Source organism: Choloepus didactylus, chromosome X (assembly GCF_015220235.1).
Source record: "Choloepus didactylus isolate mChoDid1 chromosome X, mChoDid1.pri, whole genome shotgun sequence".
Taxonomy (NCBI): domain Eukaryota; kingdom Metazoa; phylum Chordata; class Mammalia; order Pilosa; family Megalonychidae; genus Choloepus; species Choloepus didactylus.
In genome coordinates this window covers 126393325-126412639 of record NC_051334.1, presented here as the reverse complement: position 1 = coordinate 126412639, position 19315 = coordinate 126393325, and the positions used below count along the sequence as shown (strand labels likewise).

Here is a 19315-nt window from a genome sequence, read left to right as displayed (position 1 = left end):
CATGGAGATGTGATCCCACTGATTCAAGACGGGTCTTAATTGTCTTTACTGGCATCCTTTATGAAAGGATAAAAGGCAGAAACATTTTGGAGAGAACTCAGAGATGCTTAGGGAGAAAAGGCCCAGAGACATTTTGGAGACAGCCATTGAAACCAGAACCAAGAGAGAAGCTTAGCGATAAAATCCAGAGTTTGCCCCAGAGAAGTTAAGAGAGGACCTCCAGATATGCTTGGAGAGAATATCCCTGGGAGAAACAAGCAAGGATGCACAGGAGCTGAGAGAGAGAAGCTAAGATAAAAGCCCAAAAACATTTTGGAGAAAGCAACGGAAACCAGATGCTAACCCCAGGAGAGGCCCAGCAGACTCCAGCCATGTGCCTTCCCATGTGACAGAGAAACCCCAGATGCCATCTGCCTTTCTTCGGAGAAGGTATCATCCTATTGGTGCCTTAACTGGGATATTTTCATGGTCTTAGAACTGTAAATTTGTGAACTAATAAACCCCCATTTTAAAAGCCAATCCATGCCTGGTATTTTGCATTCTGGCAGCTTTAGCAAATCAGAACAACTAGTAATGAGCAACCTGAGGAGTTAATCAAGAAAAAAATTCCATTTACAATTGCCACTAAAATAATCAAATATCTAGGAATAAATTTAACCAAGAATATAATGGACTCATACATGGAAAACCACAAAGCTTGGCTATGAGAACTTAAAAATATATAAATAAATGGAAGGACTTCCCAAGCTCATGGACTGGAAGACTAAATATCATTAAGATGTCAATTCTACCCAAAATGATTTATAGATGTATTGCAATCCCAATCAAAATTCCAACAGCCTACTTTGCAAAAATGGAAAAGCCAATTATCAAATTTATTTCAAAGGGTAAGGGCCCAGATAGCCAAAAATATCTTGAAAAAGAAGAAAGAGTTAGAGAACTCACACTTCCTGACTTTAATGCATATTACAAAGCTACAGTGGTCAAAACAGCATTGTACTGTCACAAGGATAGACATATAGATTAAGGGAATGGAATTGAGAGTTCAGAAATAGACCCTTATTTCTATTGCCAATTGATTATTTTTACAAGGCTTCCAACTCCACTCAATTGGGAAAGTTATAGTCTCTTCAACAAATGCTGCTGGGAGAACTGGATATCCATTTGCAAAAGAATGAAGGAGGATCTCTATCTCACACTATATACAAAAATTAACTCAAAATGGATCAAAGACATAAGTATAAGAGCCAGGACTATAAAACCCCTAGAAGAAAATGTAAGGAAGCATTTTCAGGATCTTGTGTTAGGTTTCTTAGACTTTACACCCAAAGCACAACCAACAAAAGGAAAAATTGATAAATGGGACCTCATGAAAATTAAAAATGTTTGTGCATCAAAGGACTTTATCATGAAAATAAAAAAGACAACCTACTCAATGTGAGAACATATTTGGAAACCACATATCTGATAACGGTTTAATATCTAGAATATGTAAAGAAACTCTTCAACTTAACAACAAAAAGACAAACAACCCAATTAAAAATGGTCAAAAGACTTGAATAGACATTTCTCCAAAGATTTGCAAATTGTTTAAAAGTATATGAAAAGATGCTCAACATCACTAGCTATTAGGGAAATGCAAATCAAAACCACAAGATACCATTTCACACCCAATAGAATGGCTACTATTTAAAAAAAAAAAACAGAAAATTATAAATGTTGGAGAGGACGTGGAGAAATAGGAATACTCCATTGCTGGTGGCAACGTAAAATGGTGCAGCTGCTGTGGAAGACAGTTTGGCAGTTCCTCAGAAAGCTAAGTATAGACTTACCATATGATCCAGCCATCCCTCTACTAGGTATCTACCCAAAAGGACTGTTGATGTTCATAGCAGCTTATTCACAAATTGCCAAAAGACGGAAGCAACCCAAGTGTCCATCAACTGATGAATGGATAAATGAAATGTGGTATTTACACACAATGGAATATTATTCAGCCATAAAAAGGAATGAAGTTCTGGTTCATTTGACAACATGGATGAACCTTGAAGACATTATGTTGAGTGAAATGTCAGACACCAAAATACAAATATTGTATAATGTGACTGATATGAAATAATTAGAACAAGTACACTCATAGCATTAGAATGTAGAATATAGGTTACCAGGGCCTAGGTTGGGGGTAGGGAATGGGGAGTTAATGCTTAATTTGTACAGAATTTATATTTGGGTTGATTGTAAAGTTTTGGAAATAGATGGTGGTAATGGTAGCACATCATTGTGAGTGTAATCAACACCATTGAATTATATATGTGAATGTGGCTAAAAGGGGAAATTTTAGATAGTATATACGTTACTAGAATAAAATCTAAAAGATTAAACGTAAGACTGTACAACACAGTGAGGCCTGTTTTCAATGATGAACTATAGTTAATAGTACAATTACAAAAATATTCTTACATGAATTATAACAAATGTACCACATTAATGCAAGGTGTTAATAATAGAGTGGCATATTGGGGAAAATGCATCCTAATGTAAACTATGGTCTATAGTTAATAGTAAAATTATGTTTTTTCATCAATTGTAACAAAGGTCCTGCACTAATGCAGTGTTAATAATAGAGGGGTATATGGGAGCATTGCACTTTTTACATGATTTTTTTTTTGTATGCTGACAACTTCTCTAATTAAAACTTTTTTTAAAAAGTTGATCACTGTATTAGGATCAGATGAGAAGAGAGGGGAGGGGAGGGGTCATATTATAAAGCCTGGGTTTGTGGAGTAACCCTAACTTGGTTTCGAGTTGTACTGTCTGTGTAACCTTTGTCAAACTCATTGACCTTTCTGAGTCTCAGTCTCCTCACGTGTAAAATAAGGGTAATTATAGTACTAACCTCATAGTGTGGCTGTGAGGTAGAAATCAGGGGAAAGTATGTCAACTGCCTACCATAGTGCCTAACATATTGTAGGTGCTCAGTGGTCATTATTATTGAAAGTCACAAGTTTTGAAGTGAAATTAGAAATAATAAATTACTAATGTTATGACCCTCTGCAACTATTCAAAGTCCTGTTAAGTCCCCTTGAGACCCTCTATGAAAACCTATCTACCTCATCCAATTCAACCTCTGGACTCCAACGCCAGTAGTCAAGCTAAAGTATTTCTCATTCCATTGGCTTGTCTTGTTGTTTTTGTTGAATTACCGAGATTTTCTGTTTTTTCATTGCAAACGGCCCACATTTCTAGTACAGTAAAGCTAAAAAAAATCTTTTCTATGCTGCCATGAAAATGTAACTACCATTCATAACAATTTTTTTCTGCCTATGGAAAACTATATGTCATCTTCCAAACAACTGACTTCAGAATGAACTTTGAGAACTCAGCCTGTCTGTAAGTTAGATGCACCTGTATGCCCGTGTATGAAGGGATCACGAAGGGCTACGATAAACCAAGTCCAGAATTCTAGAGGCAGCTGCAAAGCAAATGGGAATGCTACAAGGAGTGAAAACTAGGGCCAATAGATCAATCTGTGAGCACAGTATCAAGATTTAGAAAGCTAATACAGGAAGGGAGATACACCTCAGGAAGGATATTAAAAACAGCAGCAACATCAACAAATACAAACCATTTTTTTTACAATATTAGGTCAGGGGCCTGTAATCAGTAGCTGGAATCTACAAACAATACTGAGGTCTTACATGCTAACTTTCCAAGATGAACACACATCTCCTGTCCTGCTCTCTGCAATTTGCTCAGTAAAGCAGTATTCCCCTCCCCAATCCTATTTGCACCCACATCTTGACAGCTGGACCCCAGTTTCAGTCAGCTTCCCTCTGTCTTTAATCTCCTTCTTCCCAGAGATATCAAGGCGTCAAGAAAGTACAACACAGTTTTTTCTTACAAAAGGGAAGTGAACCCCTGTATTGGGTAAAATGAGATGACATGAAAAGAGGGTCCCCGGGATGGAGAGTGATGGAAAGCTAGTAACACAGGAGCATGAAAAAGCAAAGGACTTTTGTGCCTTCTCACTGAAATCTTTAGCAAGGAGACCAATTGTATAAGGGGGAGCTCTGGGTTAATGTGGCAGCAAGCTAGCAATGTCTGATATCCATTGTTACAAAGGCACATTAAAATATCCATGAAGCTCTACCAAAAAGAAAACACACTGAAATTTGAACTAGCTCTGGAAACTGAGGGAAAAATGACAACCAATTGTTAGAGGCAAGGAATTTCTCCTGGCTGTTGTGGGGAGATGCGGTTGGACTGAGATGCGGTTGGACTGAGAATTGCATACACTAAACCCTCCCATCCAGAATAGAAAGTATCCATGAAAGATGGAAAAAGCTGATTCACTCCTGCCAACTCTTTTCAGCTTAGCAATACAGGGGCTGCATTGATCAGAAAACCAGAGAGCTATTCCCTTACATAAAGTAGTCTCTGAGGCAACCAGGGTTATGCTCCATTTCTTCCACCACCAGCTCCTATATTTTCTATATCCCTTTGGAGACTACAATTTGAATACATCACATGGTTGGTGATGGTGGTAGTGGTGGATGGAGCCAGTGGTTGTTATCAGGAAAATCTCCGAACATAAGCATGCTTGAAGACATCTTATTTGAAATAATAGAGCAGGACAAACTCAGACAACCCAGACGATCAGAAAGAGAAGATTCCATCTCAGTCCAGCTGAACTTAATAATAATGATAACAATGACAACAATACTATCAACTGCCACCATTTACAGTACATTATATGCCAGGCGTTACATTAAGTACTTCACATGTATTATCTCTTTTATTCTTCATAGCAAACACAAGTTGCAATTCAAGTTAATTTGAAAATGTGAGGTGATTAATATTTATCATTTATCAAGCTCTTACTATGTGCTAGGCACTATGTGTTTTACATCTACTATCTCAATAGGTGAATGCCAGCTGGACACTACAAAATGAGCTTGGATATGCACTTCAACCTTCTCAATTCATCCTTCAAGTCTCAGTTTGGGCATCACCTCTTCCAGGAAGCCTTCTTTACTTGCCCATGCACCCCGCCACCTCCCTCCCCTCCCCTCCCCTCCCCTCCTCTCTCTCCAGAATTTAAGCCACAGAAGAAAACATTGCACATATTGGGATGCAATAATATATGACCTCTATAAAACAGTTCTATAAAGAGAGAGACTGAGATAAAAGTTCCTCTTAGGTGGCAGAATTGTAGGTGAGTTTTGAAACTTTTTTATGCCTTTCTTTATCATGAGTCTCTAAAGTAATCTTGTATTATTTTTATAATAAAAATCTTTAATTTTGTAAGTAAAACATACTATTTTTGGCAAATTTTAATAAAACTAGAAAATTCCGTCCTTCATTCTTTTCCACCACACCCAATGCCACCCTGTCCCACTAGAAGTAACCACTGTCAACAATTTAGTGGGTATCCATCCATGGGGAAATATATTTTCATTTAAGCAGTAGAAAAAGGTGTGAATTCTGAATACAGAAATCATAGCTGTAACAGAAGGATGAAAAACCAATCTATAGTAAAAGGAATCAGTGCTTAAAGAAGATTTAGAAAAACTAGATAAGAGATTCTTGAGGACAAGGATCATATACTTTTATTACTGCCACTATTTTTTAAATTATTATAATATTACCATTTACTGAGCTCTATGAGAAAAGACAGTAGGGAAAGTGGCCCTCAACTGAGATTAAGAAACCTGTCATAAGTGCACACTCACACACCTTTCTGTACAAATCCCTCTCACTCATACACATCTAAACTCAAACAACTCCCCTCCCCAATGTGCACAATATCCACACATAGGCAAAGCTCCATATAGAAATATATTCACAATCACAAGCACACAAATTCAAATATCCTCCATATATAGGCTCTTACTTTTGTTTCCTTATGAACTATCCCATTCAAATCAGTCCCTAGTTAATGTTCTCTTAGCACTTGTATATAAATTTGCACCCTATTATTTTTTTGGTTTTTGTTTCTTTTTGCCCAATTGAGTAGTCTTTATTGGACATTCCCCACATGCAATGATAAAATCTGGATAAAATTGTCATAAAGCGATCTGAAGGCATTGAAGAGCAACCGGTACATACAAGATTTGTGGAGGTACAATTTCTGAGAAAAGGGGAGGCGCAATGATGTGAGTGCCAAATCTACCTGGCTTTTCTGCTGAGGCATTTGACAATTTTCAGAGATTAAAAAGTGACAGAAGGAAGATGTAGCCTTTCTGAGATGAGGACAATTAGGGTGATCTTTTTGTAAGCAAAATACAGAGACTTCTGATTCCAGGTAGGATGTAGTGGTAGAGGCAAAACAAGTTAAATAAATAATGATTCATTAAAACATGCATGCTTTAAGGAGCAGAGAATTATGCAAACAGAGAAAACTACATAAACTAAGATTCCAGAGAGGGAAAAGACCTTGTGAGGGAAGGAGAGATCCCCAAACATTTCCACAAATGGAAGAATTTGCTTTATGTAAACAGTGAAAATCACAGGCAGAAAGACAGTACTAGGGCATTAAAACAAGCAGATGGACAGGTGGACTGTTGGCATGTCAAGGTTGGATCAAAATCTAGAGAATCCACAAACTCAGGGATGATTTTCCCCACATGCTATATTAGCTGGGAACTGCAAAGAAGGCAGCTTCATATCTCCTGCAGTTCCATGGTTCTGTGGAGATAACATCCAACTACAGGAATATGCCAATGACGTGATGGTAGATGCATCTTTCCTGCAGATATTTCACATGGTTATCACTTCTTTTTTTTTTATGGCCACTTTCGCTGCCTGAACTCTGGTTTTGGAGAAATCCTATTCCTTCTCTCCACAGTTCCCCTCCTCACTCCACTTGGGAAAGCATATGTGATTTGCAGACCTGAGCTCCCACTGAAATCAGATGACTGATGATCTCTGCCATCACATCTCTGAACAGCTTTCTCTGGGATGTGTCCAGGAGAGCCCACTCTTCTTGGGGGAAGTCTATAGCTACATTTTTAAAGGCCATTGACTTATGAAATATCACGGACATTTGGGTTCAGACAGGTCCACTCCTACCAATGTCCAGAGTAGAATGTTCAATATGACAGCACTGAGGAAGCAGGGACTGCATGTATATGGAAAGCTCAAACTCATTTGTGGGTTTCAGTCAGATCATTTCAGTGCTGAAGTGCCATCAATGGCTGCATTGTTAATAGCTCAGGTGACAACTGCCTTGCTTACATTTCCATTATGAGAAAAGCAGTAGTCGAGCAAATTGAGATGTGGCCCGACTTGTCCCAGAGCTACCAGTGCCTCCTGGGTGGGTCCTGGGGAAGTTTCTGGGGAGGTCTGAGGCCGTAGGAGGGGTTACCTCGAGGCCACAGGACAGGAAGCCTCTGGCTCTCTGCTTAGTGCACTTTCTCCCCTCTTGCTCCTCTTTCTGAATCATGAGATTATGTTCGGATTACTCAATTCCAGTAACTGAGCCCCGGTGAAGTGGACTCCTCAGCAGAGTCAACAGTGAAGGTCAGGAAAGAAGAATCAGCTGAAGGAGGAGCAGGGTAGTCTCCTCTCCATGCCCAGCCTCCTCTGTCCACATCAACCCTGGGACCTGGGCTTTTCTCCCCAACCCCTCCCATCTGGGCAAGCCCTGGCTAAAGCTCAGGACACATTACAAAGAGTGTCACACCTTTTTATTTTTGCATACAAAAAACTGAAAGTAAGAAGGGATGAGCATTGAGGTCATCTGGTCCAATTCTCTAAATACAAACAGAGGTACCCATAATATCTAAGACCTCTAATTGTCTATCTTCTATTTGGTGATACCTAACAACAACTTTAAAATTTCTCCCAGTTGCCTATCTCCATATTTTTATTTCCCCTTGGTCAATCAATCAACAAATATTTATTATGTACCACGCCAAGGAAGTTGTATTATAATAGTTGTGGTTGGGAATATGGTTCCCAAACCTGACTATCTATAATAATCAACTGGGGATCTTTCAAAAATCTGTATCCCTGGTACCTACCCCAAACTTACTGAATCTGAATCCTTGTAGCTGGGGTCCAAAAAACCCTTAGTTTTCAGAATATTTCTCAAGTAATTATAATGTAGCCAACCTGGTGCCAGTCCAAGGCCTAAAGTTTGGTTAAGAGCATGGGTGGACCTTAGAACCAGACTGACTTGGGTTCAAGTCCCATCTCTTCCATTTGCCAGCTGTGTAATCTTGAAAAACTAATTCCATCTCTCTGAGAGCTGTAAAACAAGACTTCCCAGGGGCAGGGGTTGGGGCAGGGGAAATGGGGAGTTGAAGCATAACAGGTATACGGTTTCTTTTTGGGGTGATGGGAAAATTCTGGTAAAGGATGGTGGTGAAGGTAGTACAACATTATGAGTGTGATTATTCCCATTAAATGGCATATTTGAGAGTGGTTGATATGGGAAAGTTTATTTATATATGTTTCCACAATTTAAAAAAATAGCAACTAAAGAGACAATGACAATTGAATGCAATGCATGATCCTGGACTGGATCTAATAATTGGAGGAAAAAAGGCCCAAAAGGACATTATGAAAAAATTGGAATATTTATATCAGTGTTAAAGTTCTTGCACTTGACTGTACTTAAGGTGATAATATAAGTGAATATCCTTGCCCTTAGGAAATGTATATGGCAGTGTTATGTGTTCAAGAAGCATGATGTATACAACCTACTCCCAGATGTTTCAAAAATTTAGATAGATGGATAGATAGATAATAGATATAGATTTAGATATATGGATTGATAGATGGATAGATAGTTATAGATATATGGATTGATAGATGGATATATAGAATGATATAGCAAATGTGGCAAAATATTAAAATTGGTGGATCTGAGTATCTGGAGGAGGGGTATATTGGAGTTCTCTGTATGGGTTTTGTATTATTTTTGCAACTATCCTGTAAGTATGAAACTATTTCAAAATACAAAGTTTAAGAAAAAAAAAACAAGGCTACCTCATAGGCTTGCTATGGAGAAATGAATGGAATAATGATTATAAAGCCCTTAGCACAGTGCCTGGCATATAGTAAAGACTCATTCATGTTTAGCTATTGTTATTAATGTAAAGGAGTTGGTTTAGAACAAGGATTCTTAAAAATCAACTTAGATGGAAAAATATTACCTCTTTATTTTCACCAACCTTAACTGAAATTTAGTTTTCTTTCAATTATAAATGCAGAGAACAGATCATTGTAGTATTAACAGTACCTGTGACTTTGTCGCCAATAGAAATTGTAGTTTTTTGTCACATTACAATTGTTGCAGGTGTCTTAAAATATTTTGCACTCATTATTATTTTGAAAATACAGTGGTTATCAGAGTTGCATCTAGATTTTATTGTGTACTAGGATCTTGTTATTTAGTACATTCATAACAAGCACTTATATAACTATATCACCATTTTCTATTTTTAACATTTTGATAACTGCATAATTGGTTTCATCTGCATCCTACATATTTTATTTTATGTATTTAAAAAATGTTGTTCTGAGAAGGGTCCATAGGCTTCCCTAGACAGTCAAAAGGGTCCATGACACCACAAAACGTTAGTAAACCTGATCTAGAAGGTTTTAAACCACTACCAGCTATAACATTCTACAGATCTGTGATGAACAATTGGGATAGGTTTCACGAAAGATAATCTGCTTTTCCCAGGTAAGAAAAGTTAACAGAATTGAATAACAATTGAAGGGTAGTGGGCTTGCCTCAAAATCACTGGATGTGCCTTGATTTGAACCTAACCAGACTGTAAATGCCTAGAGTGCAGCTATCTATTCTCTAGATTTGCTGTATAACTCCTATGTGCCTCGGTTGCCTCATCCCTTAAATGAGAACAATGGTAGTATCTAACTTACAGGATTGTTGTGATAACTAATTTGGATAATATTATGTAAAGTGTTAGCAAAGAGAATGACATATGGTAGGTAATCAAAATTTCTGCTATTTTAATATTAATTATTATACCAGATTTGTCAATTTCTTTCTCAGTACAAATAAAATATTTAAATATATGTCAGTAAATCATTGATTGCACTTTTTTTGAGTATGCAATCTTCTTAAAACAGATGTTATGCTGACCACAGATATAGGGGACTGGTGGTTTGATGGGTTGAGCCCTCTACCATAGGTTTTACCCTTGGGAAGACGGTTGCTGCAAAGGAGAGGCTAGGCCTCCCTATAATTGTGCCTAAGAGCCCCCTCCCGAATGCCTCTTTGTTGCTCAGATGTGGCCCTCTCTCTCTAGCTAAGCCAACTTGAAAGGTGAAATCACTGCCCTCCCCACTACGTGGGATCAGACACCCAGGGGAGTGAATCTCCCTGGCAATGTGGAATATGACTCCCGGGGAGGAATGTAGACCTGGCATCGTGGGACGGAGAACATCTTCTTGACCAAAAGGGGGATGTGAAAGGAAATGAAATAAGCTTCAGTGGCAGAGAGATTCCAAAAGGAGCCGAGAGGTCACTCTGGTGGGCACTCTTATGCACACTTTAGACAACCCTTTTTAGGTTCTAAAGAATTGGGGTAGCTGGTGGTGGATACCTGAAACTATCAAACTACAACCCAGAACCCATGAATCTCGAAGACAGTTGTATAAAAATGTAGCTTATGAGGGGTGTCAATGGGATTGGGAAAGCCATAAGGACCACACTCCACTTTGTCTAGTTTATGGATGGATGAGTAGAAAAATAGGGGAAGGAAACAAACAGACAAAGGTACCCAGTGTTCTTTTTTACTTCAATTGCTCTTTTTCACTCTAATTATTATTCTTGTTATTTTTGTGTGTGTGCTAATGAAGGTGCCAGGGATTGATTTAGGTGATGAATGTACAACTATGTAATGGTACTGTAAACAATCAAAAGTATGATTTGTTTTGTAAAAAAAAAAATAAATAAATAAATTTAAAAAAAATGAAAAAAAAATTAATAAATAAAGTGGCAGAGAATTTGGCAAAAAAAAAAAAAAAAAAAAAAAAAAGAATTGGGGTAGCTGGTGGTGGATACCTGAAACTATCAAACTACAACCCAGAACCCATGAATCTCGAAGACAATTGTATAAAAATGTAGCTTATGAGGGGTGACAATGGGATTGGGAAAGCCATAAGGACCACACTCCACTTTGTCTAGTTTATGGATGGATGAGTAGAAAAATAGGGGAAGGAAACAAACAGACAAAGGTACCCAGTGTTCTTTTTTACTTCAATTGCTCTTTTTCACTCTAATTATTATTCTTGTTATTTTTGTGTGTGTGCTAATGAAGGTGCCAGGGATTGATTTAGGTGATGAATGTACAACTATGTAATGGTACTGTGAACAATCGAATGTATGATTTGTTTTGTATGACTGCATGGTATGTGAATATATCTCAATAAAATGAAGATTAAAAAATAAATAAATAAATAAATAAATAAATAAATAACAGATGTTATGCTCTGTAAATGTTTGATAAACTTATCATAAAAAGAAAGTCACCTAATGGTTAAAGGCACGAGCTTTGAAGTCAGAAAACTGTAGGTTCAAATCCAGGACCCATCACTGACTACTTCTGTGACCCTGAGAGCTTTGTTAACTTTTCCAAACCCATTTCATCACAGGAATCATAATATCTACTTCATAGGGTTGTTGTGGGGATTAAATGAGATAATATATATAAATAGCACGGGGTCAATAAAGCGTAACCATTCTTACTGTTCTTAATAATAGTTAAATGCATGGCAAATTTGTGAAGTAGAAGAATTTCCTTAATGTCATGCCATCTCTCGTATTTTATTCTCTGGTAAGACTGAACTGCATTGTAATCCATACCCCATCTGCAGAAGATGCACTATTCTCACCTCCAGGCCTATGTTCTCTATTCTCCCTACCTAGATTGCCCTCCTTCCCTCCTTCCAGAGCTAATCTCTCCTCCATGCTCCCATAGCACATGTGCTCACGTCTCTCTCTCTCTCTCTCTTTCTCTCTCTCTCTCTCTCTCTCTCTCTCTCTCACACACACACACACACACACACAAACACACACTCTCCAGGACTCTATCATCTTTTACCATTTTTACTGTATTTTACTGTTTACATATCTCCTTCTGCAGCTAGGCAAAGAATTCTTTGAGGGCTTGGGCTATGTCTTATTTGCCCTTGAATTTCCACCAGCACCATACACGGCACAGGGCAAAGGCAAAGTAAGTGACTGTTGAATGACTCCATCTGAGAATGTGGCGCTCCTTATATCCCCTTCCTGCTCCACCCAAAAAGCCGCCAGCTCTGTCTGGAAGTGGGGCCCCACTCTGTTCTCTGGGTTTATGGAAGAACGTTTTGCTGCTTGGAGTCTCTCCATCAAACACAGTATATGTCAGCAAAGCAAGGCTTAACAGAAGGGAGCCAAGGAGGCCCTGCCCAGTCAGTCTGCCCACGGAGGTATGCTATATGTCAATACAAGCTGGACGTATATGCAAATGCATGGCAGCTTTCTGAACTCTATCTCTGAATCATCTAGATTTCTCTACATCTAAATTGTACTTGCTCTTGATCAGCCTGAATGTAGCATGCAAAGCTGTACTGAATTATTAATAATACTGCTTGAGAGCAAGGACTACAACAAGGGAAATGTCAAGGGAACAAAATCTTGATTTTGTGCCAAATGCCAAGAAGGGAATACTGCGATCAAGGACCCCGTCCCAAGGTTACACACAAAGATAAGAGGACTCCAGAGAGTATGGAAGTAAAAGTCCCAGCAGTTCTCAAATGAAACTTAAATAAACATTTATGGAACTAATATATTTTGTTATAATAATATTTAACATAAAATAATTATAAATATGAGGAAAATCATAAACAGTGTAATTTAAAAACAACTCAGTAGGCTATAAGTCTACACAATACATATGAGATTTCACATTTTACTACCTCCTCTGGCTTTTACCCAGGAATATATATAAAAAAAAAAAAGACAAAGAAGAAAACAAAAGAAAGAAATAAACACATATAAAGGATTGGATTTTGAGAGAATAAATAAAGAATCCTCAGCAGTTTTATGAGAACACAGGGGCCACACTCTCAATTCTGCTGGTCTGGTCACTGACCCCAAAGGCTCTTTCATCTCTGATCTTTGGATCCTGTCAAGAGCCAGAGACAGAACTTGTTTCTGGTTTCCTGGCCACTACCCAGAAAGCATCCTGCCCCCTCCATTTCTTCAGATTGTGGAGCACCATATAAGACCTTCAGGACCTTGGGAACAGGAATTAGTTGGCCACTCTTTGCTCCTAATCAGCAGGGCTGATGCTTGTGACACCTGGAGGAAATTTCAAATCTCCACTTGCTCAGGCAAGTGGAGCTCCGCTAGAAGGTGGTTCCAGCCCTGACTAGTGTCCAGGCCCACAGCTTGGCCACAGGGCCCTCTAAATATAGAAGATCTGCCTCCTCTTTCCTTCTACTCTCAGAACCAATGCTGTTTGGATCCTACTAGGCGGCACCCCTGGTGTCTCCCAAAGATCTAAACTGTGACACAGAGGATGTTCAATGTTTCAGACACAAGATGGCAGTATATGCTGCTTTATTTCAAAAGGCCACCAACTTGTGAATGAAGCGAGCTGAAGAGGGGGTGAGGAGTGCTGACTGAAACGGAAATCTGTTTGTATTATGTGAAAACTGAAGATCATTAATATTTTAAAAACTTCAGGTCTTTAAGTCCAGAGACACTCTGGAAGCTTACTACTGCTCACCCAGCACATCCCTATAGCTCACAAACCTAGAGTATGACCCAGGGCACCAGCCTGTTCAGCTCTCCTTAAACCTGCCCTTTCACTCTACCTCAGTTCCAGAATCACTCTCTCCACAGAGCCAGAAACACTTCAGCCCTCAGTTTTAGGGTTCCCTTTTCCCTTTCCCCAGTGCCCCTCAGGCAGTTAAATATCTAATTACTGCCACGTCTTGAAAGGGTAAGGATAGAAATCCCCTAAGGTGGTAGGTGGGATTGAGAGAAAAAAGAGAAAGAGCAGATTTGGAGAAATAGGAGATGATAAAAAAAGTGAAGAGAAAGGGACAAAACTGAGAAGAGAGGGGGTGCTGAAGTGAGGAAAGTGAGGGGAAAATAAAATGAGGGAAATGAAGGGGGGAGAAAGAGAAAATGGGGAGAGAAAGAGGGAAAGGGAGAGAAGAGGGGTGAATGAGGAAATAGAGAAAAGAGGAGAAAAGAAATAAGGCGAGAAAGGGGCAAGGAAAAAAAGGGGAAAGAGAGGAAATGGAGGCAAAAATAGAGGAAAAGGGTAAAGAAAGAGAAGAAAGAAAAAAGAAAAAATGAGGACAGAAGAGTGACAAGTGGTAAAGTGGCGGAGGGATCCAGAAGAGAGCGACTAGAAAGGGAGAAGAGCAGAGCAGGGGAAACCCGCTGAGGAGAAAGCCAGGGCAGAGATGGCCTCAGGTGGAGTTCAGTGAAGACAGGGAAGAGCACTTATGGGGAAAAAAGAGGGGAAGATAAGACGGACAGAAACTGAGGAGAGTTTGGGTGTGCTCCTGTGAGTTTTGTTTAAGGCATTTACTGGGTACTCCCGATATATGTGCCTGCCAGGCTCTCATTCGCTGCCGGGGCAACGGTTCTCTCTGCTCCCGCCAGAAAACGGGCTTGTGGAGGGCGGTAATAGAGGGCTCTAACAAGATGGGCTCTCGAGGGCGGCGTCTCTCCTGTAGGGGGACCCGGTCGCGGCTGTTGCCGCCGCCACGAGAACCGGGCTTCCTCAATGCAGAGCCCGAGACCCGCGAGGCTGGGCGACCAGGAAGAGCGGCGGGCCGAGGATGCGCCATGAGTGCCGAGGGAACCCGAGCCGAGGCGACGGTGCGGGTGGCAGTGTGGGTGCGAGAGCGCGAGGGTGCAGGCAGTGGAGCTGGGGGCAGGGGGGGAACGGAGGACAGAACCCAGTCGACTCAGGGGCCGGCGTCCGCCCGGGAAGCGGCGGAGGCTCGTTCTCCGCCGGCCCCTCAGGAGTAATTTACATGCTGTCACAGCCCTACGCCGACTCCAGGGTGTGCAGCTTGCCCACTCACTGTCGGCTCCTGCCACCACTCAGCCGGCACAGCCCAGGGGAGCCCGAGAGCGGGAGAGCCAGCGAGCCGGGGAGGGAGGGAGCGCCGGAGGGAGGGAGCGAGGGCGCGTCCCGGCTCTCCCTCTGCCCTGCTGCCCGCCCTTCCTGCCGCCACAGGTCCGCCCCGAGTGCCGATCACACTTGGGAAACTTGGGACTGCGCTGGGGCCGCGTGTGTGGCACCTCGGGGGGGGGGGGCGGCCCCAGCCTCAAAAGGAGGGGGAGGAGGAAGAGGAGGAAGTGAGCCCAAAGGATCCGCTCAGAGCTGTTTGTCCAGCTGTTTCTCTTCGCACCCTGAGCAGCACAACCAGAAGGGGGCCGAGCCGACAGTGGCTGGCTTAGGCAATAATTTCCAACTCTTCTTCTCCTCACAGCTTGTCTTTTCTGGGCACCCTGGAGTCCCCGCAGGCCAGCCCGGAGGGCGCGCACCTGCCAGCCGCCCCTGACCTCGCAGGCCAGGCGGCTCCCGGGACTGAGAAGATGGCCCAGTCCAAGACCGAGTGCCGCTCACCTGTCGGCCTCGACTGCTGCAACTGCTGCCTGGACCTGGCCCACCGGAGCGGGCTCCAGCGAGGCAGCAGCGCGGAGAAAAACAACTCAGGCAGCCCCACCGTGAGCAACTTTCGGCAGCTGCAGGAAAAGCTGATCTTCGAGAACCTCAACACTGACAAGCTCAACAGCATAATGCGGCAGGATTCGCTAGAGCCGGTGCTGCGGGACCCCTGCTACCTGCTCAACGAGGGCATCTGCAACCGCAACATCGACCAGACCATGCTCTCCATCCTGCTCTTCTTCCACAGGTGGGTGGCTGGGCACACGGGTGGGCACGCAGGCCCAGCTCGCACCAGCTTCGGCTGGACCCTCACCTCTGACAAAAGGGGCAACCAGGAAGTTCGCGAGGGGCACTGGGCAGGTCGGGCTAACTGGCTGCCAGGGCTGGACCCTAAGGCGATCTCAAGTACTGCAGAGCCCAGAGGAGTCCTGGCAGGAGCGAGTCCTACTTTGCAGGGTGCCTGCAGACGCCGTCCTGGGGGTATGCTGGTGCCCAGAAGGTGGGCGGTCCACCTCCTCAAATGCATAGGTTTTCATAGCCACTTAGGAGAATCTGCCATGGGATGCTCTTGCGATCTGAGCTCTACCCTTCTCAAAAGCCCTATAGAAATGTGCAAATTTGGATTGAAACTACAAGGGCTTTTAAATTACTGGTTGGCCCTGACTGACTGTGCAGGCCAGTAAATTTTCAAGACAAACTAAGTAGCGGCTGGTGGTGGGGAGGATGGGGAATAAGAAAAATCAGAGAGCTGTGAGAATTTAAGGCTGGATGAAGGGACCCCACAGAGAGCATCCCAGGACATCTTTCTGAGTGGCTCAAGAACTGTGTATGGTGAGAGGGCTGGACAAATCCATGTCATCGCAAGCGTGTGTTTCAGTGTGGGTCAGACTTTCTAGAAATCCTGCTGGAGAGGCAAGGAAAGGAGAGGGGAGGGGAGACACATAATAGGAAGACCCAAGGCAGTAGCTCTCCCTCAATCTGAGACGACTCTAATAAGGGCCAGCCTCCAAGAACAAGTGAGGCAATTTAAAAGCAGGGGAGCTGACTTCAGGAACCCTAGTGGTGGGTTTGGTGTTCTTAGAGCCATTGGGACAGAGCACCCATGTGTGTATGTGTGTGGGGGGGGGGAGTATTTGGAGGGGGTAGATTTTCTTCTCCCTCACTGACACAGGTTATATAAGAAAAAGAGACCTTCGCCGTGGGAGACCTGGGTTGCAGTACAACTTATGGCTCGACCTCACCTGAGCAAGTTGCCTGACCTCTCTGGGCTTTCTAAGTTTCCTTCTAGCTCTGATATTCTAGGACATGGCAGGTGGTATGGCCAAGCCAAGATGCCAGCCAAGGAGGCGGTTCTCATGGTGATAAGCAATTTGCGGCACCCACAAAATATTTGGATGGTTTTTCAGTAACACACAAATAGGAAAACTGAACAGCAATGGAGAAAGGCTGGAGCTAACGCTCAAATCAGGTTTGCCCCCGCCCCTTGCCCCAAGGCAAATCTGCCTTCACCTTCCCTAAGCCCCTAGCCCCAGTGGTTCTGGGTGCCAGGACTAGCAGGGCTACAGACTGTGTTAGCATTATTATAATGAGCTGTATTTCTCAGGCATTTTTAAGACTGTAGAAGCCCTTTCCCACCTATTATTTCACTTTAGCATCACATTATCTCATTGTCCAGGCTGTGGATGGAACAGGTTGTGAGGGAATCTTCATTTCTGGTGAACGATTGCTAGAAGCATATTCAGACCACAGATGCTGAAACCCTACAGAGCGAAATCCCTAACTGGTTCCCAAAGAATCCCTCTCAGCTCTATTGCAGAGTGGTGGCAGGGGAAGGGGAGGCAGAGAAACCTGGAAAGTATGAGTGTAGCATTTGCGTTCTTTAAACTGGGAGAGAAACTGCCCCCTAAATGGCTTTCCCTTAACTCCATGCCGAAGAGTTTGGTGAAGTGTGAGGGGGCGCTTCCTCAGGTTATAGGCCTAGGAGGGTCGGACATGGGTGGGTGGGGTGTAAGGCTGAGAGCCTGAGATCAAAGTATACACTTGTGCCACGCCTTGGGAGGTTTTCTGGTTGTCTGGGTTTCTTGAATGAAAATACCTCCTTTGTCATATACTCCACTGACACCCGTTTATTGAATGTGTTCTTGGAAAAGGCTGGAAATGCTATGGGGTGGGAGGTGGAAGGGGCTCTGAAGGCATTGGTGGAGGGAAGAGGGGGAATTACTTGGGGTGGGGAGTACCTGAGCACCCTGCCTCCTGAGATCAGAGCAGCTCAGCGTCCGAAACAACTGGGAAGCAAACCAGCAAGCCCTCAGTTTTCCTTGAGGCTGGAGGGTTACAGGGTCCTGTGATAACAGCCTTATAATTCTAGCAGGACAAATTATTCTCATTTTCTTTGACAACTGGGACCTTGAAGATTGGGTTCCTGAATTTGGTTTGGGTTTTGTCCAGAATTCCATGCTCGTGAGCAAACTAGGAGACCATTATTGCTGGTGATGGGGCTTCTTGGATGGCTGGACTGCACAGCCTTCTCCTAAGCGAAAATTTCCTCTTTTTCTTACTTTATTTTGTCCATGGGTTTCTAGCTGCACATTTCTGATGTTTTTACTTCTATTCCATTTAATGATTTGATATTTCAAATTCCCAATAGGATGGGTTTTTTTCCTTTAATTTGTCTTCTTTCAAGGCTGCCTCTTCTGGAGAAGTTACTCTCTCCTCCCCACCCCTACTCCTGCAGCCCAGTCCCTTGCTGCATGGGCTTCTATATTCTTGGGAAGAAGGACATGGCATATTCTTGATTTATATCTGGTTTGTCTCCTTTGACCTGTCCCTGTCTCCTAGTATAGCTCTTGGTTTCCTTGGAAAACAAGAGTGTAAGCAATATGAGAGTAGAGCTGTGTTTTACACTTGCTTGATTTTTTCTCAGCTACTAGTTTGACAGTCAGTACTCAATAATGGATTTTTTGATTGGATGATTGCTTAATTGTTGGTGTGATCCCACGTAAAGGTTTTATAACTTTAACCTAGTCCTGGAAAACCTTTATGAAGGTTACAATGTGGTTGTATCTATTTCAACCACATGCAGTAACTCTAATAGCCTGGTAGAAGTTAATGGACAAGTGTTGATTATATACATATGAATCAGTGGTAGTGGGTATGTAACTTGTTGGTATATAATGGTCTCTCTAAACCATTGGGGGGGCACATGTATGTTTTAAACACCATCTCTTCAGTCTTGTGTTACAGAACTAATAATTAATAGATTAATAGCTAACATTTATTGATTGTTTACAATATACTAAGAATTATATCTGCATAATCTCATTTGATATTTACACCAATCCTATGATATGGGTACTATTATGATTCATCTTCAATTATCGCCCTTCTTCATTTTATGAGGAAGGAAATGGAGGCTTGGAGAAATTAAGTAACTTGCCCAATGCCTTATAATGAAGAGCAGAGCCAAGGCTCCAAATGAGAGCAGACATTAAAGAATTTTCTCCGAAGAAAGAATTTCTAAGCAGAGGAAAATGTGAGCCCAGATCCTATCCAATGATCAAAATGTCCTTATTAAGTAGGGTGTCCAACAGTCCTCATCCCAGGACACAGGCCCTCAGGTATTCAAAGGGGAAGAGTCCAAGGGAAATCAGAATGGT

At 42.1% G+C, this 19315-nt stretch overlaps 1 protein-coding gene across 1 annotated transcript in view; it reads left to right on the top strand.

Annotated features, from left to right (window-relative positions):
• The first annotated feature begins 15321 nt into the window (after positions 1 to 15321).
• The window catches only part of TSC22D3 (TSC22 domain family member 3), a 77365-nt gene continuing 73371 nt past the window's right edge, over positions 15322 to 19315 (top strand). The window contains exon 1 of the mRNA XM_037821804.1: positions 15322 to 15906. Within this exon, the coding sequence (XP_037677732.1) occupies positions 15587 to 15906 (320 nt within the window). The 5' untranslated portion in view covers positions 15322 to 15586. The remainder of the gene's footprint in view (positions 15907 to 19315) is intronic.